The sequence below is a fragment of the Hoplias malabaricus genome, chromosome 13, assembly GCF_029633855.1.
Source record: "Hoplias malabaricus isolate fHopMal1 chromosome 13, fHopMal1.hap1, whole genome shotgun sequence".
NCBI lineage: Eukaryota > Metazoa > Chordata > Actinopteri > Characiformes > Erythrinidae > Hoplias > Hoplias malabaricus.
The window spans coordinates 28,803,145-28,826,764 of NC_089812.1; the positions used below are offsets into that span (position 1 = coordinate 28,803,145).

A 23,620-nucleotide genomic window follows, 5' to 3' on the forward strand; every position below is an offset into this window, starting at 1 on the left:
CAGCCTCCCCGGTAAGGTCTATGCGGGGGTACTGGAGAAGAGAGTCCGACCGATAGTTGAACCTCGGATCCAGGAGGAACAATGCGGATTCCGCCCCGGTCGTGGAACACAGGACCAGCTCTTTACCCTCGCTAGGATCCTGGAGGGTGCATGGGAGTTTGCTCAACCAGTCTACATGTGTTTTGTGGATCTGGAGAAGGCATTCGACCGTGTCCCTCGGGGTATTCTGTGGGGGGTGCTCAGGGAGTATGGGGTACTGGGCTCTTTGTTACGAGCTATCCAGTCCCTGTACAAACAGAGCAGGAGTCTGGTTCGTATGGCTGGCAGTAAGTCCGACTGGTTTCCAGTCGGAGTTGGACTCCGTCAGGGCTGCCCGTTGTCACCGGTTCTGTTCACAATTTTTATGGACAGAATTTCTCGGCGTAGCCAAGTGGCGGAGGGTGTCCGGTTTGGTGGTCTCAGGATCCCATGTCTGCTTTTTGCAGATGATGTGGTCTTGTTGGCTTCATCGAGCCGGGACCTCCAGCTCTTGCTGGACCAGTTTGCAGCCGAGTGTGAAGCGGTAGGGATGAGGATCAGTACCTCCAAGTCCGAGTCCATGGTACTCAGTCGGAAAAGGGTGGAGTGCTCTCTCCAGGTTGGAAGTGAGATCCTGCCTCAAGTGGAGGAGTTTAAATACCTCGGGGTCTTGTTCACGAGTGAGGGAAAGATGGAGCGTGAGATTGACAGGCGGATCGGTGCAGCGTCAGCAGTAATGCGGGCTCTGTACCGGTCCGTTGTGGTGAAGAAAGAGCTGAGCAGAAAAGCAAAGCTCTCGATTTACCGGTCAATCTACGTCCCAACCCTCACCTATGGTCACGAGCTTTGGGTAGTGACCGAAAGAACGAGATCGCGGGTACAAGCGGCTGAAATGAGTTTTCTCCGCAGGATGTCTGGACTCTCCCTTAGAGACAGGGTTAGGAGCTCGGACATCCGGGAGAGACTCGGAGTGGAGCCGCTGCTCCTCCACGTCGAGAGGAGCCAGTTGAGATGGTTCGGGCATCTGGTTCGGATGCCTCCTGGACGCCTTCCTGGAGAGGTGTTCCGGGCATGTCCAACGGGGAGGAGGCCCCGGGGCAGACCAAGAACACGCTGGAGAGACTATATGTCTCGACTGGCCTGGGAACGCCTCGGTATACCCCCGGAGGAGCTGGCGTCGGTGGCTGGGGAGAGGGAGGTCTGGGTTTCTTTGCTCCGACTGCTTCCCCCGCGACCCGGACCCGGATAAGCGGTGGATAATGGATGGATGGATGGATGGAGGACTGTAACAGAGTTACAGCACACTCCATCCCAAATGTAAGCGTACGATCTACACATTGCCTGATTAATGTGGTATAAGTTGCATTAGGGCAGCGTTTCTCAAAGTGTGGGGCGTGAAGGTATTGTAGGTGGTGCACAAGAAATCTAAAGAAATTAGCAATTCTTTAGTAATGCCTTTCTGTTTTGCCTATAAATCTTACTCAGTAAAAAGCACCCAGTCAATGGATTCATTAATAGCCTTTAAACATACTAAAAGAACATTGGATAGGAGACGGGGCGGCACGGTGGCGCAGCAGGTAGTGTCGCAGTCACACAGGGTTCGATTCCCGCTCCGGGTGACTGTCTGTGAGGAGTTGGTGTGTTCTCCCCGTGTCCGCGTGGGTTTCCTCCGGGTGCTCCGGTTTCCTCCCACAGTCCAAAAACACACGTTGCAGGTGGATTGGCGACTCGAAAGTGTCCGTAGGTGTGAATGTGTGTGTGTCTGTGTTGCCCTGTGAAGGACTGGCATCCCCTCCAGGGTGTATTCCTGCCTTGCTCCCGATGATTCCAGGTAGGCTCTGGACCCCCCGCGACCCTAAATTGGATAAGCGGTTACAGATAATGGATGGATGGATGGATAGGAGACCAGAAAAACTTAGCTTGCCTGGAACCAAAATACGATTTTATTCGCCTCACTTTCTAACGTTAACGTTAATCAGATGCTATTCCACATCATTATAAATGCAGTATTTTACTGTCGTAGCTACATAGGAATCAACTTATAGCTATCTAATATTTTGGGTATGTGATGGGCTTTGACTCAGCAAATGTCCCCCAAATATCAAACTCAATTTAGCACAGATTGGAAAGTGAGAAACTGAAGCAGTTTTATTAGTGGCCAATTTTCTGTATTTTTGAATGTTTGAACATTGATATTAATGTTGTATCTGGAGTTAGAATGTTAAGCTACTGATTTAGAGATAGAAGGTAATGTTACTTAAATAAATCAGAAAATTGTAAACTTGCATGTGTATTTTACTACCATTTTTTGGGGATGATATGGGTCTGGTGAGGCACAGAAATTTATTTTCATCTGAGGTGGGGAATGATGGAAAATTGAGAACCACTGCATTAGGGCCAAAAGGTTTTTCAACCATCTACTACTCTCCAGTCTTCCTTTCAGAGATTTTAAAAGATTTTTTTTAAAAGAGAATTATGACGTAACAAGACATAAGGACATTAAGATTGGAATTATCCCCAAGCTGGAGTTGAAAATTAAGATGTTGGCCATTGCTTATGTAGTCATAGAAGCCATCCACTGTTTTTCTTAGACATAGATATATTCTTTAAAGAACAATCATAGAAGTATGGCTATATCTCATTTTAAATAAAGAAATTGTGCATTTGAACGGTTTGATTTACATCAGTACGATAAATTGGGAGCAGAACCATTGGAGTCATTATTAGCCACAGCATGGAAGCAGACAATTGGGTCTTGTACAATAACAAAGATTTAAAAAATTCACAATTACTTATATGCTAATAAATGTTCAGATACAATTATGACCAAAGGGTTCAAGTAATTATCATCTTTTTATTAAATTTTGCAGAATATCACAACAGTTATAAATGTTGTGTAAAGAACAGACATTGTAGATAAACAGAGGAAAAAAAAAAATGTAATAAATATGTCACTATTTCCTGAGCACTAAGAGACTACATCGAAAACCCATTAAGGAAATTTGACTTGGGGCTAAAGGAAGAAGACTACTGGTCATATTTGTTAGACATTTGCATTACTTACTCTCAAACTACAATTCTGACTGCCACCCAAAGTCTTCTGCCTAACTTTCAAAATACATGCTTCCCTTTCATGTTAAAGTAAATGCAGCTGTGTTAAAAATGCGTGAGTAACCGTTGATTTTGCTGGAGGTGCATATCCTACACTTTATGTAAAGTTTATTTGCACAGACAAAAATGGACCAGTTATCATCATTACTGATTAAAGCATTGGACTAGTGACACCCTATCCTTGTTAGGAATCTCCTACATGTGCCTTATGATTTCATTACAGTACAAGGCGCTTTAAAATCCACAAAGCAGCAGTTTGGTTTTGTGATGTAATAAAGGAAGAAATTATATATAAATAAATGTATGTAATAGACTGTGTTCTAATATATTAGCCTTCAGATATAACCTTTATCCCTAGACTCAGCATTACCCTCTTACTCCAATGTTTTATTAGTTATTTTATATCCCACACAATTTAAAATCCAAGTCAGAAACCACATAAATTACATTTAGACAAGGACTCAAGTCAGAGCCCTCACCCCTAATCTTCACATCCAAATTTGGCATGGCATGCATGGGATGATGAGACGAGACCCTTCAATGCCAATATGATCTGTAAACACATAAAACCAAACAGAAACTACAGAAAGAAATCAGCCTTCAGGCAAAGTTATTTATTTGTTTATAATTTAGACACCACTCTTCTCTGAGGTTTCCCTTCACCCTTAGCTCCTGGTTTGGTTGTGACTGGACAGTGAGCTTCATACTGTAACTTTTTTACCTTTCCGTTACAGTAATCATTGATGTCCAAAAAACACAACGAACGTTAAAAGCAGGGGTTAAAGGAAACAGCACAGGAATCGTCTCACACACACACACATCTCACTTAATGTTTTTACCCATGACCTGCAAAGATTTACTTCAACTAGGAAGGCAATGTTCCCTGAGCGGCCACAAGGAGTTTGGTGCGCTAAACAGGGTGAAAGGCATTACAGAATGACACAAGGTGGCTGGCTCTTGGTGATTTTCTGCACTGGTTTGCCATCGTGGGCATTCTGGATGGCATCCATGACCTAGATAGAAATACAGAAAGATAAATCTATCAGTCCTTTTGCTGAACATGGTAAACCTAACATTAACAAGAGGTAGGAATGAAGGCTGATTTAAAACACTGTCTAATAGGGGTGGGCGATTTGACTCTAAAATATCACAATATTTCAGGGTATTTTTGCGATAACGATATTCTTGGAACACACCACCGCAAAATTGTTATATATATTGAACACAATTAATATTAGTATATCTCATTTCATTTTGTACAAATCTAAATTCATTCAGAAGGAACAACAAAATGTGTAAGCATTTGCTTATTTTGTAAACAACCATAACTTACCAAGATTGACATTGTATAAAATATACAGTCAAGCCCGAAATTATTCATACCCCTGGCAAATTTTGACTTAAATATACTTTTATTCAACCAGCAATTTTATTTTTGACTGGAAACGACACAGGCATCTCCCAGGAGATAATACGATGATGTACAAGAGGCATCATTTTGGGGGGGGAGGGGGGGAAGAAGAAAAGAAAAAAATAAATAAATAAATTATTTTATACACATATTTCTCAGCTTTTATTCACATTTGAACAAAAATGGCATGTCCAAAATTATTCATACCCTCCTCAATAATGAATAGAAAAGCCTTTATTGGCTATTACAGCAATCAAACGCTTTCTGTAATTGCTGACCAGCTTTTTGCATGTCTCCACTGGTATTTTTGCCCATTGATCTTTAGCAATGAGCTCCAACTCTTTGAAGCTGGAGGGTCTCCTTGACATCACCCTGATCTTTAGCTCCCTCCCCTCTGGCTGGGACACTGCAAAATGTTAATGTTTTTGTCTGCTAACCAGTTCTTCACCACTTTTGCTGTGTGTTTTGGGTCGTTGTCGTGCTGAAATGTCCACTGGTTCCCAAGGCCGAGTTTCTCTGCAAACTGCCTGATGTTGTTGTTGTGAATCTTGATGTATTGATCTTTTTTCATGGTGCCATTTACTGCAATCAAGTTCCCTGATCCATTGGCTGAAAAACACCCCCAAAACATTAGGTTTCCACCACCATGTTTGACAGTGGGGATGGTGTTCTTAGGGTTGAAAGCTTCTCCTTTTTTACGCCAACTGAAGGACACATCATTGGGGCCAAACCATTCAAATTTGTTTCATCTGACCATAAAACAGAAGACAAGAAGTCTTCTTCTTTGTCCAGATGAGCATTTGCAAAGGTCAAGCGGGCTTTCGTGTGCCTTTTCTGGAGAAGTGGCGTCCTCCTTGGTCTGCGTCCGTGGAACTCAGCAGTGCGCAGTGTCCGTTGGACTGTCTGCCTTGAGATGTTGCCACCAGCAGAGCCCAGATTCACCATGACGGCCTTGGTGGTGATCCTTAAATTTTTCTTCACCTCTCTCACTATCCTCCTGGCCAGCACAGGTGTCACTTTTGGCTTCTGACCACATCTTCTGAGATTTTCCACAGTGCAGAACTTCTTGTATTTTTTAATAATACTTTGCACTGTAGCCACTGGAACGTGAAAACATTTTGATATGGCCTTATAGCCCTTCCCTGACTTGAGCGGCCACAATGCACAGCCACAGGTCCTTAGTGAGCTCCTTTGTCTTAACCATGACTGTCCACAAACCAACTGCAAAGAGCTGCTGTTTTTCACCTGTTGAGTTGATTAAAACAGCTGTTCCCAATGAATCAGGGTAATTAGGATGCTTTAAAACAGCTTGGACTAATTGGAATTGTATAGAACTTTGGATTTTCCCATAGACTGTGACAGTTTGCCAAGGGTATAAATAATTTTGGACATGCCATTTTTGTTCAAATGTGAATAAAAGCTGAGAGATATTTTTTCCACAATGATGCCTCTTGTACATCATCATATTATATCCTGGGAGATGCCCGTGTCGTTTCAGGTCAAAAATTGCTGGTTGAATAAAAGTAAATTTAAGTCAATTTGCCAGGGGTATGAATAATTTCAGGCTTGACTGTATATAGAATATTATTTTATTTCCAAACCACCTCCACACGACTGAAGTCACTTGTCTTTTGGAACAAAAACTTTGAACGCAGAGCAAATTTCCACCGTACTTCACTGTGCCTAAATGACTCATGTAATGAATGTACGCCATGTTGTGTGTAACTGCATGATGTCATTATGTAAACAAGTCAGAATATCAAGATAATCACAATATTGATTTGTTTTTTCGTTAAAAAAAAAAAAAAAAAAAACCCTGCGAAATTATTGCGCATGATACGATATGGTACAGCCCTACTCTCTAATTAGTGACACAATAAGCTGTTAAACAAGTTTTGATGTTGAACAACATGCTGCCTACCAACAGAGCTGTCCATTTAGGGAAAAGGGAGCAAGACTGAATATTACACACAGAGACACCTGTATTACATCTTCAAAGAAAGCCAGTCACATTTTTTGACCACCATATAGATAAACAGTAACTGTTCATGCTTGTTTGTAAATAATTCAAGAGCAGATTAAGACGTTGTTTGCATCAAAGATGAACACAGCTGACCACTGCAATCTTGCACATAATGTTAAAAAATTAAAAAGATAAGATATCCACCTACCCATGTAGTCAATTAGCTGAACATAGTGAGAAAATTAAAATGCATTTTAAAACAATGCCAAAAATAATGTGACCAAGAGAATACTTGGTTATTACACCTCTTTGGACCCGTGTTGCCATTTAATCATTCGCATTCGAACAGCAATATAGGTCTGTTTGGAATTTAAGAGACAAAGGCTTAGTGTATGTTGGGAGTACACTCACGTCATCTTCATAAGGGAAGCCACCGGTTTCTAACTTTGAGAAAACCAACTGATCATTGATTACAATCTCAAAGCTCCCTGAAAAGGAAAAGAAATGAAGTCATGAGATCAGTGACAGAAATTCCACATACACATTACAGGTGTTTTTGGCTGATGAAATAGTGAGTTGATAGTATTTCACATAAGGGTTTGATCTATCAGAAATTGTGGGACTATGTGACCCTACCTTGTCTGCCAACAAAGCCAGACACCTCCGCTTCAGGGAACTCAGCGATGACCACTCGCCTAAGCTCCTGATAGCGGGGCCCGTACCCTCATCCTCCACTGGAGAGAAAGAAAAAGAGAGAATTACATGTGGACACTTGAGTCATCAATCCAACTCGTGTTTTTGGACTGTGGGAGGAAACCCACGTCTACACAGGGAGAATACACCAAACTCCTCGCAGATACCTTGAGCGGGACTCGAACCCACAACCTCCAGGTCCCTGGAGCTGTGCAACTGCGCCACTACCTGCTGCACCACCGTGTAAACCTATCTGCCACATTTTAAAGGACATCTAGATCATCCTGAAGATGAAAACAAGTTAGAGTAGGTGGTTGAGCAGAAATTCTATATAAACCACAGATTTAGACCTAGGACTTCCATACAACAGGAACTTTCTCAGGTCATCATGTATGTCCATATGTTTAATGCTTATACTACTAAAATAGCGGTATATGAGGTGGGGGGGTGGGGGGGGGTGTTTTCTTTGCAAACTAATTTGTTTTGCAAATGTATATGGTCTGGCACAATAATCATTTAAATGTGTGTTAAGTTTTTTTAAGACAGGTTTGTTTACATATTTTGTGGGTATTAAGATTAGATTTTATGATAAATGCCCTGCAGCTTGTTTAAAGCCCAAAACCATAAATCAATTTTACTCATTTACTTAAGCCCACCTCCAGTGTAAATCCAGTCTTTAAACTGAACATTTCCATGTGGTGTTTGTTTTATGCCAGAAGACACATCATAAGTAAAATAAGAAGTCAATGCCACGGCTGAACACTTCTCTTTGAAATTTCAGTGTCTCAAAGCTCTTTTCAAACTGCCGAATTTAGACAGCCAGTGTTTCTGATGTCACAAACCTAAATAAATCAACCTGGTCCACTTTGAATGTGGAATGTTCTACCTGCGGGGAAGTGGAGATAGAGGCAGGGACTAATCACAAAATCATAGATCACATCTACTGAACAAATGTGAAGGTGAAGGGTTACAGACATTTTACAACATTATGTGAGTTTATTTCTTGGACGAAACTTCTAAATGTGTCATTTGGATTAACAGAGAGAAGTTTTAGAACTTACAGCATAACATTTAGTAATTGTTCTTTTATTATTATTATTATTAACAGGGTCTGGTCAATTTAAATGAACAAATATCACCATATTTTAAAATAACCCTCAAAAAAAAAAAACATTTTAACTAACAAATATAACTATCTAGACAATATAATAACCGGGCAAATAAAATAAATATACATTTTGGACCAAACGCTTCAAACGTCTCAGAAATCAGACTCATTTCCGGTTATAAAAGGGTAGCTACCTTTACGGAAGCGGCAAAGTGTGTCCAACAAAATAACTATTAAAGCAGCGAACTAAGCAGGCGTGCTGAAAAAAAATAATCAGAATTTCCATTTGAAGGTCCATAAATTCATAAAGTCACTTCTTTATCACACCCTCGGGATTTCGACAGAACACAAGTGAATATAGGAAGCGCCTGATTTCATAAAGAGACAACGTTGGGACAGACGTTAGCCTTTCTAACTCTCTTTGATGCGCCAACGTTTTAACGGTGGACTCTAACGAATAAAAATGAAGCGAGCTTTTATCATCATATGAGAGATAATTGTCGAATATCTTTATTTAGCTAGATTATTGTTGTTCTAAAGACGAGTTAGCAATGCTAACAAGCGCAAGCCATAATTAAACCAAGCTAATATTGATTTACACAGCTCGTTATAGCATCATGAAGAAAATTTAACGTCAGGCTAGCGTGTCCAGACATTAAAAAATACTCACCAATATTCCACTCGTATTTTCACCACACCCATCTCGGCAATATTTCTCTCTCTCTCTCTGTTTCTGTCTGACTGTATTTCTTCACGCTGCTGTCTGAAGTTCCGAACCAGGATTTCGGCTGTGTCTCCTATAAGGCCTCAGACCCTTTATAGTGCACTAAAGAGGCCACGTGATAGTACAGTAAACAGCGAAACTGTGCACTTATTCAGAGGGGAGGCATTTGGGACGGGCTCTGGTTCCTCGAGCATAGATGTTTTAGCGCCTTCTTTTGACTGGAAGGACTAGCTCGCGGTGTCTTTCAGTGAAAATCAACTGTATTGCCTGGTTTACATGCCTGTGTGCTGCTGTTTTTAATGAAACTTCAGTCTGTTTTACACTGACAATTTCATACAGCCAGCGTTTCTTACATCACAAATCTAAGGAACCAATTCCATAAATTTGCAAGATGGGGCTTTTGTGCTGCACGTGATTGGTGGAGTTGAGTTGTTGGTGGAGGAAAGAGACAGATACTATTTTGCATATGTATATATCTATGGCTGCTATAACACCAGTTTATTCTGAGGCACATTTGAAGGCAGGGGATTAGGAACAATTGGTAATCATTTAGAATAGTTAAAATTTGAATTTAGTCAGTGACCACAGGGGAACTATATTGCATCTTTTAACAAAACAAAATAAACACATTTTAAGCTAATTTCATTTACCCATGAAAAAAAACTGAACAGTACTTTGTGAATGTGTTTTGTCAGAAAACTTTTTGAAGGAATGTAGCCCGCCTTTTCCATCTGACAACACACTCACTCTATACATTCTACACATTCACAACATATCTCCGTATATGGCATTAATTGTCTTATTTTTTCCCCTTTGTTCAATTTTTCCATTTCTATATTTGTTAAAGATTATGATTATAAAAAACTAGGGATATGTTTTTATTTATATAGGGTGACCAGACGTCCTCGTTTACCCGGATATGTCCTCTTTTTTAGACTTAAAAAATGACCGGGCGGAATTTCACAAACGTCCGGGATTTTGTTTTTCTAGAGCTTACATAGAACTTCAAGAAGTTTCGTTCACAAACTAGTCCCGCCCTCCCCTACTCTGATTGGCTCGCTCGAGTGAGAAGGGGGCGTGGTGAAGTAGCCTAAAATTTTCTGATTGGACGGTCTGACTGTAGAGCTACCGTTATTGGTCGATAACCTTCTCTGTAAACATTTAATTTGTCAGTCTGCACGTCTGTAGTCCTTGTATACGTCAGGCAAAGCTCATGTACCTACCCTTATCTCGAGAAGCTATGCCTAAACGTAAAAATAAGTTGTCGGATGTATTGAAAAAGAAATTCCCATGTTTTGTGTAGCAAATAAAGGTGTAAAGGACCTAAAAGCACACATAGGTTCAGCTAAGCACACAAAGATAGCGAGGGGCGAGAGCTCATCACCGCCCCCCCCCCCCAAGGATGTGTGTCCTCTCTTTCACCATCTCAGATCTGGTCACCCTAATTTTATAATTATACGTGTAAAACCTCATTACTTAAATAATCTCTAATCACTTAAATAACTAATCTCACTGTCTCTGGCACCCTTTAATCCCTAAAGTTGGAATAAATGTGATACATGCTTTGATAAGTGTTGTTGTGTGGGTGTATTGGATGTAATATGGATTTTGAAGTTGAATTGGGTGCTGGAGTAAATGTTTTTCATTCATTATCTGTAACCGCTTACCAAATTCAGGGTCGCAGTGAGTCCAGAGGGGGCAAAGCAGGAATACACCCTGGAGGGGGCGCCAGTCCTTCAAAGGGCAACACAATGTGTGTGAAACACACATTCACTCACACCTACGGTCACTTTTGAGTCGCCAATCCACCTGCAACGTGTGTTTTTGGACTGTGGGAGGAAACCGGAGCATCCACAGAAACCGAAACCCACGCGGACACGGGGAGAACACACCAACTCCCCACAGACAGTCAACCGGAGCGGGAATTGAACCCACAACCTCCAGGTCCCTGGAGCTGTGTGACTGCTGCGCCACCGTGCCGCCAGTAAATTTATTTATTTTTTGTCATTTGATATTTACAAGAGATTATAAAACTGATATAAACTATCGGAGGTGTTTGTAAATCACACAGTACACATGTTGAGAAAGGCTCAAAAGATATGGAAAAATCCTGCCTCGTGGAATATTTCCTAACGGTGTTGTTATGTATACTAAAAACAACAGCCCTGTACTCCAAAACAGGTTTGAAAGAGCTTCTGTAAAAAAAGTTTGTAGCCACACGATGGCAGCAGGCAACAACCGTTTTGTCAGTACAAACTACTGGAGGTTCATATCCTACACTTTACATAAAGTTTATTTGCACAGACAAAAATGGACCAGCAGGTTTGACTGCAGGGAACAAGACCTTGGAACCTGTTATTATTATTATTACTGATTAAAGCATTGGACTAGTGACACCCTATCCTTGTTAGGAATCTCCTACATGTGCCTTATGATTTCATTACAGTACAAGGCGCTTTAAAATCCACAAAGCAGCAGTTTGGTTTTGTGATGTAATAAAGGAAGAAATATATAAAAATGTATGTAATAGACTGTGTTCTAATATATTAGCCTTCAGATATAACCTTTATCCCTAGACTCAGCATTACCCTCTTACTCCAATGTTTTATTAGTTATTTTATATCCCACACAATTTAAAATCCAAGTCAGAAACCACATAAGAAATTACATTTAGACAAGGACTCAAGTCAGAGCCCTCACCCCTAATCTTCACATCCAAATTTGACATGGCATGCATGGGATGATGAGACGAGACCCTTCAATGCCAATATGATGCCAAAACCAAACAGAAACTACAGAAAGAAAATCAGCCTTCAGGCAAATTTATTTATTTGTTTATAATTTAGACACCACTCTTCTCTGAGGTTTCCCTTCACCCTTAGCTCCTGGTTTGGTTGTGACTGGACAGTGAACTTCATGCTGTAACTTTTTTACCTTTCGGTTACAGTAATCATTGATGTCCAAAAAACACAACGAACGTTAAAAGCAGGGATTAAAGGAAACAGCAGAGGAATCGTCTCACACACACATCTCACTTAATGTTTTTACCCATGACCTGCAAAGATTTACTTCAACTAGGAAGGCAATGTTCCCTGAGTGGCCAGAAGGAGTTTGGTGTGCTAAACAGGGTGAAAGGCGTTACAGAATGACACAAGATCGCCGGCTCTTGGTGATTTTCTGCACTGGTTTGCCATTATGGGCATCGTGGATGGCATCCATGACCTAGATAGAAATACAGAAAGATAAATCTTTCAGTCCTTTTGCTGAACATGGTAAACCTAACATTAACAAGAGGTAGGAATGAAGGCTGATTTAAAACACTGTCTAATAGGGGTGGGCGATTTGGCTCTAAAAATATCACAATATCTCAGGGTATATTTGCGATAACGATATTCTTGGAACACACCATCGCAAAATGAATGTTATACTAATATTAACTGTATTCAATTAATATATATATAGCATTTTATTTTTGTACAAATCTAAATTCATTCAGAAGGAACAACAAATAAATGTGTAAGCATTTGCTTTTTTTGTAAACAACTGTAACTTACCAAGATTTTGACATTGTATAAAATACATATAGAATATTATTTTATTTCTAAACCACCTCCACACGACTGAAGTCACTTGTCTTTTGGAGCAAAAGCTTTGAACGCAGAGCAAAGTTCCACCGTACTTCACTGTGCCTAAATGACTCATGTAATGAATGTACGCCATGTTGTGTTACCGCATGACATCATTATGTAAACAATTCAAAATATCAAGATAATCACAATATTGATTTGTTTTTTCGTTTAAAAAAAAAAAAAACTGCAAACTTATTGCACATGATACAATATGGCACAGCCCTACTCTCTAATTACAGTGACACAATAAGCTGTTAAACAAGTTTTGATGTTGAACAACATGCTGCCTACCAACAGAGCTGTCCATTTAGGGAAAAGGGAGCAAGACTGAATATTACGCACTGAGAGACACCCGTATTACAACTTAAACGCCAGGCACAATTTTTGACTACCTGACTACCATATAGATAAACAGTAACTGTTCATGCTTGTTTGTAAATAATTCAAGAGCAGATTAAGACATTGTTTGCATCAAAGATGAACACAGCTGACCACTGTTATCTTGCACTTAATGTTAGAAAAAAAAAAAAAATCCACCTACCCATGTAGTCAATTAGCTGAATGTAGTGAGAAAATTCAAATGCATTTAAAAAAAATGCCACAAATAATGTGTTGGTTATTACACCTCTTTGGACCTGTGTTGCCATTTAATCATTCACATTTGAACAGCAATATAGGTCTGTTTGGAATTTAAGAGACAAAGGCTTAGTGTATGTTGGGAGTACACTCACGTCATCTTCATAAGGGAAGCCACCGGTTTCTAACTTTGAGAAAACCAACTGATCATTGATTTCAATCTCAAAGCTCCCTGAAAAGGAAAAGAAATGAAGTCATGAGATCAGTGACAGAAATTCCACATACATATTACAGGTGTTTTAGGCTGATGAAATAGGGAGTTGATAGTATTTCACATAAGGGTTTGATCTATCAGAAATTGTGGGACCATGTGACCCTACCTAGTCTGCCAACGAAGCCAGACACCTCCGCATCAGAGAACTTGCCGAGGATCACTCGCCTAAGCTGCTGATAGCGGGGCTCGTACCCTCATCTTCCACTGGAGAGAAAGAAAAAGGAGGAGAGAATTACATTTGGACACTTGAGTCACCAATCCACCCAACAACTTGTATCTTTGGACTGTGGGAGGAAACCAGAGAACTCAGAGTAAACCCACGTCGACACAGGGAGAACACACCAAACTCCTCACAGACAGTCACTCAGGGCGGGACTCGAACCCACAACCTCCAGGTCCCTGGAGCTGTGTGACAGCGACACTACCTGCTGCACCACCGTGTAAACCTACCTGCCACATTTAAAAGGGCATCTAGATCATGCTTAAGATGTGAACAAGTTAGAGTGTATGGTTTGGCAGAAATTCAATATAAGCCACAGATTTAGACCTAGGATTCTATACAACAATAGGAACTTTCTCAGGTCATCATGTATGTCCATATGCTTAATGCTTATACTATTAAAATAGTGGTATATGAGGTGGGGGTGGGGGTGGTGGTGGTGGGGGGGGTTGTTTCTTTGTGAACTAATTTGTTTTGCAAATGTATATGGTCTGGCACAATAATCATTTAAATGTGTTTTAGGTTTTTTTTAAGACAGGTTTGTTTACACTGTGGGTATTAAGATTAGATTTTATGATAAATGCCCTGCAGTTTGTTTAAAGCCCAAAACCATAAATCAATTTTACTCATTTCCTTAAGCCCACCTCCAGTGCAAATCCAGTCTTTAAACTGAACATTTCCATGTGGTGTTTGTTTTGTGCCAGAAGACACATCATAATAAAATAAGAAGTCAATGCCACGGCTGAACACTTCTCTTTGAAATTTCAGTGTCTCAAAGTTCTTTTCAAACTGTCGAATTTAGACAGCCAGTGTTTCTGATGTCACAAACCTAAATAAATCAACCTGGTCCCTTTTAAATGTGGAATGTTCTACCTGCGGGGAAGTGGAGATAGAAGCAGGGACTAATCACAAAATCATAGATCACATCTACTGAACAAATGTGAAGGTGAAGGGTTACAGACATTTTACAACATTATGTGAGTTTATTTCTTGGACGAAACTTCTAAATGTGTCATTTGGATTAACAGAGAGAAGTTTTAGAACTTACAGCATAACATTTAATAATTGTTCTTTTTTTATTATTTACAGGGTCTGATAAATTTAAATGAACAAATATCACCATATTTTGAAATAACTAAAAAAAAAGCTATCTAGACAATATAATAACCGGGCAAATAAAATAAATAAATATTTTTGGACCAAACGCTTCAAACGTCTCAGAAATCAGACTCCTTTCCGATTAATCACACCCTCAGGATTTCGACAGAAAAGTGAATATAGGAAGTGCCTTATTTCATAAAGAGACAACGTTGGGAAAACGTTAGCCTTTCTAACTCTCTTTGATGCGCCAACGTTTTAACGAATAAAAATGAAGCGAGATTTTATCATCATATGAGAGATAATTGTCGAATATCTTTATTTAACAATGATAACAAGCGCAAGCCATAATTAAACCAAGCTAATATTGATTTACACAGTTCGTTATAGCATCATGAAGACAAATTTAACGTCAGGCTAGCGTGTCCAGACATTAAAAAATACTCACCAATATTCCACTCGTATTTTCACCACACCCATCTCGGCAATATTTCTCTCTCTCTCTCTCTCTCTCTCTCTCTCTCTCTCTCTCTCTCTGTTTCTGTTTCTGTCTGACTGTATTTCTTCACGCTGCTGTCTGAAGTTCCGAACCAGGATTTCGGCTGTGTCTCCTATAAGGCCTCAGACCCTTTATAGTGCACTAAAGAGGCCACGTGATAGTACAGTAAACAGCGAAACTGTGCACTTATTCAGAGGGGAGGCATTTGGGACGGGCTCTGGTTCCTCGAGCATAGATGTTTTCTTTTGACTGGAAGGACTAGCTCGCGGTGTCTTTCAGTGAAAATCAACTGTATTGCCTGGTTTACATGCCTGTGTGGTGCTGTTTTTAATGAAACTTCAGTCTGTTTTACACTGACAATTTCATACAGCCAGCGTTTCTTACATCACAAATCTAAGGAACCAATTCCATAAATTTTGCATATGTATATATCTATGGCTGCTATAACACCAGTTTATTCTGAGGCACATTTCAAGGCAGATGATTTTTTTATTAGGAATAATTGGAAATTATTTAAAATAATTTATTTAGTCAGTGACCACAGGGGAACTATATTGCATCTTTTAACAAAACAAAATAAACACATTTTAAGCTAATTTCATTTACCCATGAAAAAAAACTGAACAGTACTTTGTGAATGTGTTTTGTCAGAAAACTTTTTGAAGGAATGTAGCCCGCCTTTTCCATCTGACAACACACTCACTCTATACATTCTACACATTCACAATATATCTACTTATATGGCATTAATTGTCTTATTTTTTCCCCTTTGTTCAATTTTTCCATTTCTATATTTGTTAAAGATTATGATTATAAAAAAACTAGGGATGTGTTTTTATTTATATAGGGTGACCAGACGTCCTCTCTTACCCGACATGTCCTCTTTTTTAGACTTTAAAAAAATGACCGGGCGGAATTTCACAAACGTCCGGGATTTTGTTTTTCTAGAGCTTACATAGAACTTCAAGAAGTTTCGTTCACAAACTAGTCCCGCCCTCCCCTACTCCGATTGGTTCGCTCGAGTGAGAAGGGGGCGTGGTGAAGTAGCCTAAAATCTTCTGATTGGACAGTCTGACTGTAGAGTTATTGGTCGATAACCTTCTCTCTAAACATTTAATTGGTCAGTTTTCACGTCAGTAGTCATTGTTTACGTCGGGCAAAGCCCCCCCCCCAAGGATGTGTGTCCTCTTTTTCACCATCTCAGATCTGGTCACCCTAATTATATAATTATACGTGTAAAACCTCATTACTTAAATAATCTCTAATCACTTAAATATCTAATCTCACTGTCTCTGGCACCCTGTAAGTCCTACACGCACCTTAAAGTTGGAATAAATGCGATACATGCTTTGATAAATCTTGTGGTGAGGGTGTATTGGATGTAGTAAGGATTTTTAAGTTGAATTGGGTGCTGGAGTAAATGTTTTTGTCATTTGATATTTAAAAATATTACAAGAGATTATAAAACTGATATAAACTTTCGGAGGTGTTTGTAAATCACACAGTACACATGTTAAGAAAGGCTCAAAAGATATTCAAAAATCCTGCCTCGTGGAATATTTCCTAACGGTGTTGTTATGTATACTAAAAACAACAGCCCTGTACTCCAAAAACAGGTTTGAAAGAGCTTCTGTAAAAAAAGTTTGTAGCCACACGATGGCAGCAGGCAACAACCAATGGCTTCATGTTACTCTACACTTTTTTCCTCGTCATAAGATTCTGCGACGAACATTTTCACTGTGAGATATGAACGAACACAAAAAACACTAAACCATCAAAACAGAATTTACTCTCTACTCAGAAATATTCCTGCAATATTCACCACTTTATGTGAAAAGTACACATGCATTTCAATCTCTTAAAATTGGGATAGGAATAATTTATTTTGCAAGGGTGCTATTAGACACATTAAAGTCTTCAGGTTACTGTGAACACCACTGTGGAAAATTCTGTTAATCTAGGACAGTGTATGTTGCCAGCCACTTTTCACTTTATTTATAGTTAACTTAATTATGCCTTGAATTTTTACACAGTAAAAACATTCTGACTTATGTTCACTGCTTAAATGACGGTCACCATTCACCAGATTCACAGAACATTCATTCATCACACTGTCAGTGTTGATTGTTTTAAGAATAAAAGAGTTGTTTGATTAAGAGGGAAGTGTGAACAGTGCAACTTCAGAACTGGAACTCTTAACAGAAAGCACTGTAAGAACCTGCTGACAGAATGCAGTAAACAGTAGTAGTCCAGTGATTACAACATGACTAATGTCTGAAGGGAAAAATATCACCAAGGACACAAGTCAGCTGACACACCGAACACGTGGTATAGGCACTGATATACTTTAGAAACCAAGAGAGTTAGTCCTCACTTCCTGTCGTAACAGGAAGACTTTACAGTAGATTTTACAACATGGCAGCATGGATTTGGTTCCATTTAACCATAACAGTATTAGTAACATCAGGCTTTGATCCTGGGAATGCAGGTTTACAGCTTCACAGCCCAACGCTTGTATGGTTTATATGCTTCTAGTTTTTTACTTTTGTCATTGAGTATGGTGACCTTAAAATTGGGTGTGACTATCCAGAGCATTACATACTAGTAACAGTGATTTTCAATGGCTTTCAATTACACCCATGTCAGCGTGCACCTGTATATACAGTCATGGCCAAAAGTGTTGGCACCCCGCCACCATATTTGACTGTACGTATTGTGTGCTTTTCTGGAATTTTTTATGAAATTATATCAATTTTGGGTTTTTCTGTATTTTGTGTTGTTTCAATACACAGAAATGAAATAAACATGTGTATAACAAAACATGTCTAATTGCAATCATTTTCTGGGAGAAATACTTAATTATCTGGAAAACTTTCAGAGGTGCTAACTCTTTCAACCATGACTGTATAATAAGAACTAATTAGAAATAAGGGACTAATACAGTGCCTATAAAAAATACAGTGCCTTCTTACCCTATAGAAATCCCTGCCTTTTAATCACATTATACCCTGAAAATGAAAAGAAATTATGTCTAACTTTTCCAGCTGTATTTACACATTAAAGCTCTGTTCATCAAATTGAAAATTACACTTTAAAAACTCAGATACATTCATTCATTCATTCATTCATTCATTCATTATCTGTAAGCGCTTATCCAATTCAGGGTCTCGGTGGGTCCAGAGCCTACCTGGAATCATTGGGCGCAAGGCGGGAATACACCCTGGAGGGGGCACCAGTCCTTCACAGGGAAACACAGACACACACAGACACACATTCACTCACACACTCACACCTATGGACACTTTTGAGTCGCCAATCCACCTACCAATGTGTGTTTTTGGACTGTGGGAGGAAACCGGAGCACCCGGAGGAAACCCACGCAGACACGGGGAGAACACACCAACTCCTCGCAGACAGTCACCCGGAGCGGGAATCGAACCCACAACCTCCAGGCCCCTGGTGGAGACGCCACCGTGCCGCCTATCAGATAAATTATTATAATTTAATTAGTATAATACCTGGTTTGGTTAAGTAACCAGCCCCTTAGAGTGAACATTATTAACTTGCTCGGGTACAACAAATCGGTTTCCAGATCACGCACCAGGCTAATTGGCCCAGACCTGACATCAACTGTACTGGATTTGCTTACTTCTGAATAAAACCAGCTGTTCCTTGATAAGTCTACCACTAATAGTGCATGGTAACACCACAGCTGAAAAAGTGCTTTCAAAAGGAAAGTGTAAGGCACCACCAACACCTTGTCAAATCAGGCCGTCCCTCCACACTGGATAACCGAGCCAGTGGTCATTGAGGACATTGATCAGGGAAACTACCAAGAGGCCAGTGGCAACTGTGAAGGACCTATAAGGCTGTATGGCTGAGGTTTGGTCGGCCTGTGCATGTGACAACTATCTTGCAAGTTTCACATAAAGCTGCCTGTATGGCAGGGTTGCAAGAAAGAAGCCAATCCTAAAAAAAGTGTCATGCTGAGTCTCGTTTGTGTTTTGCCAAAATACACTTGGAAGATTCTAATGACATGTGGCGAAAGGTTTTAAGGTCAGGTGAGACCAAGACTAAATGTTTTGGACTGAACTCCAAGCGGTATGTTTGGCAAAAAAAACAAACACAGCACACCACCAAAAATACACCATACCTACTGTGAAGCATGGTGGTGGCAACATTATGTTATGAGGGTTTTTCTCTTCAGCAGGAACAGCAGGAAAAAGGATACTTCTATGTACAGCAAAATTGTTGAGGAACACTGCTAGATAGCTGAAGGTGGGTAGGAGATTCATCTTCCAGCATGACAATGACCTTAAACACACTGCCAAAAAAAAAATAAAAATAGATAAAAAAAATACAAAACAGTGGCTTCTGGATAGGAAGGTAAATGTCCTTCAGTTGCCAAGTCAGAGCTGTGACCTAAATCCGATAGACTTGGATGAACTTGAAGAGAGCAGTGCATACCTGGTCACCACGAAATTTGACCAAACTTTTGAATGGGCAATTATTCCCCAATCCAGATGTACAATAGCAGGTAGGGACACATCCAAACAGACTGTAATTAAAGCAAGAGATGGTTGTAAGACTAAAATGTGACTTTCAAAGGGGTATAATCATTTTCTACAGGCACTGTACCTTTAGAAACCGAATGGAATCAGGTTATTTTGCCTTCACATCTAATAGTTAGATTTATGATGAGTATGAAAAATGTATACAGCCTTACAATAGTTTAAAGTAGTTTACACAAGTAGTAATACATATAATATAACTCCTTTAATGCAGTTCATAGAGGACTTACAGCATCTCATTAATCATACATTTATTAGTGGCCTGAGAGAAGCCACTGAAATGAGCTAAGAACCAATATGTTGCATCATAATTCAGTAAAGTGCTCTGTGCTGTATATGACTCACTGCTCTGATTGCACCAACCTGCTGCATCATCCACTCATATGAATCTAATTTAGGGACAAAGTTTTGCTCATTTGAAAAAACCCTGAAACTATAATTTTTAATACTGTATAGATATTGAATTTAGAAAAACATAACAAAGCGTAGGGATTTTCATTCAATGCTGGAATTATTTTGAAGAGATCATTTATTTCTTTTTTTGTTACAGATCTTTCACTTTCAGATCTTTTCATATTAGTTACAGACTTTTGGCTCTGATCAGGCATGGGAGGTGGGACATCAGCTGAAATACGTGTGGCATAATGACTGACAGCATAACAAAGAAAGGGAAGGGCTTTCCTTAGTGTCGACTATGAGAAATATCATGAAGCACTCAAGCGATACACAATATTGAGTGTAATACATTATATTTAGTGACAAAATCCAGTATAGTGAGCACTTTAGACAACGTTTGGCATCAATCGATGTATAAGAATGACAAACTTTGGCAGATTGTGTAGTTCCCCAGTCAAACTTAAGTTTACCACCAGCGCTTTGCTGGCGATGGCATCTGCTCCATCAGGACAAGCTGCTGGCTCCAGCACAGAGGTAAGAAATGTTAACAATTGTGAAGATAACTTCTTTCCTCCAGCTCCTTAATTGGATTTCCGTTCCACCTTAAATGGTATTGCAGCTGCTTTCTGTGTTTTGTTTCGTTTTCTTTTATTATTTCTTTTATTAAACTTCATTTGTTTTGGTTTATCTGTTTTGATACATCACCAATTATGACGGCCATTTTAAGACTCTGTCCATTTTGGCTTTACACCCATTTTTGTACATTTATATTTTGGGCTCTAAGTAGCCAAATTAACCTAAGTACCTCAAGAACCTAAGAAAACTCAAATGAGCCCTAAATTAATCTGGCTTCTCAGGACTCACAAGGTATAAGTGATTATGATCAGCTGAGCCTAATTCTGCATACAGAGAGAAGTCTTAGTCAAAAAAATACAAAAAACATAACTATTCTAAATATAGAAAATCCACTTATTGTTGTATCCTACACTTTTCAGGTGCCAACCTTTTTCAGACTCCAAATGTTTGTTTCCTACCCATTTGGGACATCAACAGTTGTTTTTTCACACACATTTTGGTACACCATCATTTTGGTACCCATTTTTATTTCTCTTCTGTTCCGGGACACCATTTCTGAGCATATTTTCATTTCCCACAGGTGCCTAGTTTCATTTACCACCTTATGTCAAACTCAGCCTGTTTTCATTTCCCTCCCATTTTGGTACTCTATCCATTATGGGACAGCTCCCTGCTTTCGTTTACTGTTTTGGGACATGCCACTGTTTTGATGCCTATTTTAGGACTCCACACATTTGTTTGTGCACTCTCATTTTTGTACATTTATATTGTGTTTTAAAGCACAACATATTTTAGAGTTATATCAAACAAGAGAACAATGTCTCAAAACACTGCTTCATTAACATAAATAAAAGGCTTAAATAAATAATTATAATTAGTTTTCTGAAGTTTTGCTAAACCTAATCTGTTTCAGGGTTGTTTCTACAGATGTAGTGGCTATGACTCCAGAAGTGAAGAATGAAGAAGAAGAGGCTGAAGAAACAGCAACCTTTAAATGAGTGCAGTCTTAAAATAGGTGGAGCCTGTAAATGGGTGGAACCTGGAAACTGGTGGTGCCCCAAAACAGGTGGAACCTTAAAAAGGATGATGCCCCAAAACTGATGGTGACTCAAAACGGGTGGTGACTCAAACGGGTGGAGCCTAAAAACGGGTGGTGTCATAAAATAGGTGGAGCCTGAAAACAGGTGGTGTCTTAAAATGGGTGGAGCCTGAAGACGGGTGGTAACTCAAAATGGGTGGAGCCTGAAAACGAGTGGTGACTCAAAACGGATGGTGACTCAAAACGGGCGGAGCCTGAAAACAGGTGGAGACTAAAAACGGCTGGAGCCCCTAAATGGGTAGTGCCCAAAAACGGGTGGAGCCAGAAACGAGGGGACGGTAAACGGGTAGACCCTGAAAACTGGTGGTGCCTCAAAAGTGATGGAGCCTCAAAACTTGTGGTATATGACAATGTGTGTGTAAGAGATGGGTGAAACCTGGGTTTAAAAAATGGGTAAAATGTGACAATGGGTGTGTAAGAAAATGGTGTGTAAAAGAATGGATGGTGTTTAAAGGAAGGAAAGAGTACCAAATATGTTTAAAATAACTCCTAGAGTTTATGATTTAATTATCTGACATTTAGTGGTTAACACTAGGTTTTTTACTCCATGTCTTGTGACATCAACAGTGACAGTTTCACACCCATTTTGGTACACTATAATAAATGGTATCTTTTTTCTTTCCCATCCATTTTCATAAGCAACCTGTTGTCATTTCCCACCCATTTTGGTTCTCGATCCACTCTGTATGAGTCCCTCACCCTCATTTTCAGACTACACACATTCTTTTTTTGTCAACACCAATTTTGGCACCACACCCATTTTTATACATTTATATTATTGGCTCTAATTAGACAAATTAACTTAAGTACAAAGTAAACTCAGGTTAGCTCTTGGGAACCTTAATCTGAGTGTTCCTTCTAAATAAATTAACCTGGCTTATCAGGACTCACAATGTACTAATTATATTCAACTGAGTCTAATTCCACACACAGACTTCTGAGAGAAATACTGATAAAACTTAAATACTGAAATTTCACTTATTTTTGTTTCCGACCATTTAAAGTCTGTTTACCTGGACAGATTCTTGAGCAGAGATACAGTGTTAGAAATACACTGATGTTAGGATACAAACTAACTTTCATAGCAATGTATTGGTTGTCAGATTTAAAGCTTGTGTTTTGGCCAATAGAAATGGTTATATGTGTTGTCTTTCACGACTATATTATCGTTATATATTTGGCTTTCTGTATAATTTTATCTACATCCTTGCCTCAGTATATTCCATTTTCCTCTCAGCACACATACATGCAAAGCTTATTCCCTCCCTGCAACTAAACTATTTTTTACCCACACACACACACACACACACACACACACACACACACACACTTTGCTTAATTACCTTTCTCCTGTTGTTAGTTCATTTCTTTTTAAGCGCTATTGTTTTACTTATTTGTCAAAGCAATCAATCTCTCTCTCTTTTCACACACTGGGCCCTCCTTGCTCATTAGAATAAGTCTGCAGACTGGCAGGAAGCACTAGGGAAATAGATCTCTCTCTCTCTCTTGCGCTGTCTGTCTCTCTCTCACTAGTTGGGAGTGGGGGGGGAGTAGGGGATGATTCCAGCCCACATCCATCTCCATTAGTGTAACAGCGTAGAGCAGCTCAGACAACTCCACCCCATCCCCCTCCCCAAACTCTCCTCACCCCGCT

At 39.6% G+C, this 23,620-nt stretch overlaps 1 protein-coding gene and 1 pseudogene across 1 annotated transcript; both read right to left on the bottom strand.

Moving 5' to 3' along the window:
* Positions 1 to 2,852: 2,852 nt before the first annotated feature.
* Positions 2,853 to 9,117, bottom strand: LOC136664784 (migration and invasion enhancer 1-like). The gene is made up of 4 exons (XM_066642185.1): positions 8,975 to 9,117; positions 7,140 to 7,237; positions 6,915 to 6,991; positions 2,853 to 4,142 (listed from the first exon to the last, which is right to left on the bottom strand). The coding sequence occupies exons 1-4, from the start codon at positions 9,004 to 9,006 to the stop codon at positions 4,059 to 4,061; spliced, it is 291 nt and encodes a 96-aa protein (XP_066498282.1). The 5' UTR covers positions 9,007 to 9,117; the 3' UTR covers positions 2,853 to 4,058.
* Positions 9,118 to 11,389: 2,272 nt separating this feature from the next.
* On the bottom strand, positions 11,390 to 15,468 carry LOC136665209 (migration and invasion enhancer 1-like; annotated as a pseudogene).
* Between the last annotated feature and the right edge of the window lie 8,152 nt (positions 15,469 to 23,620).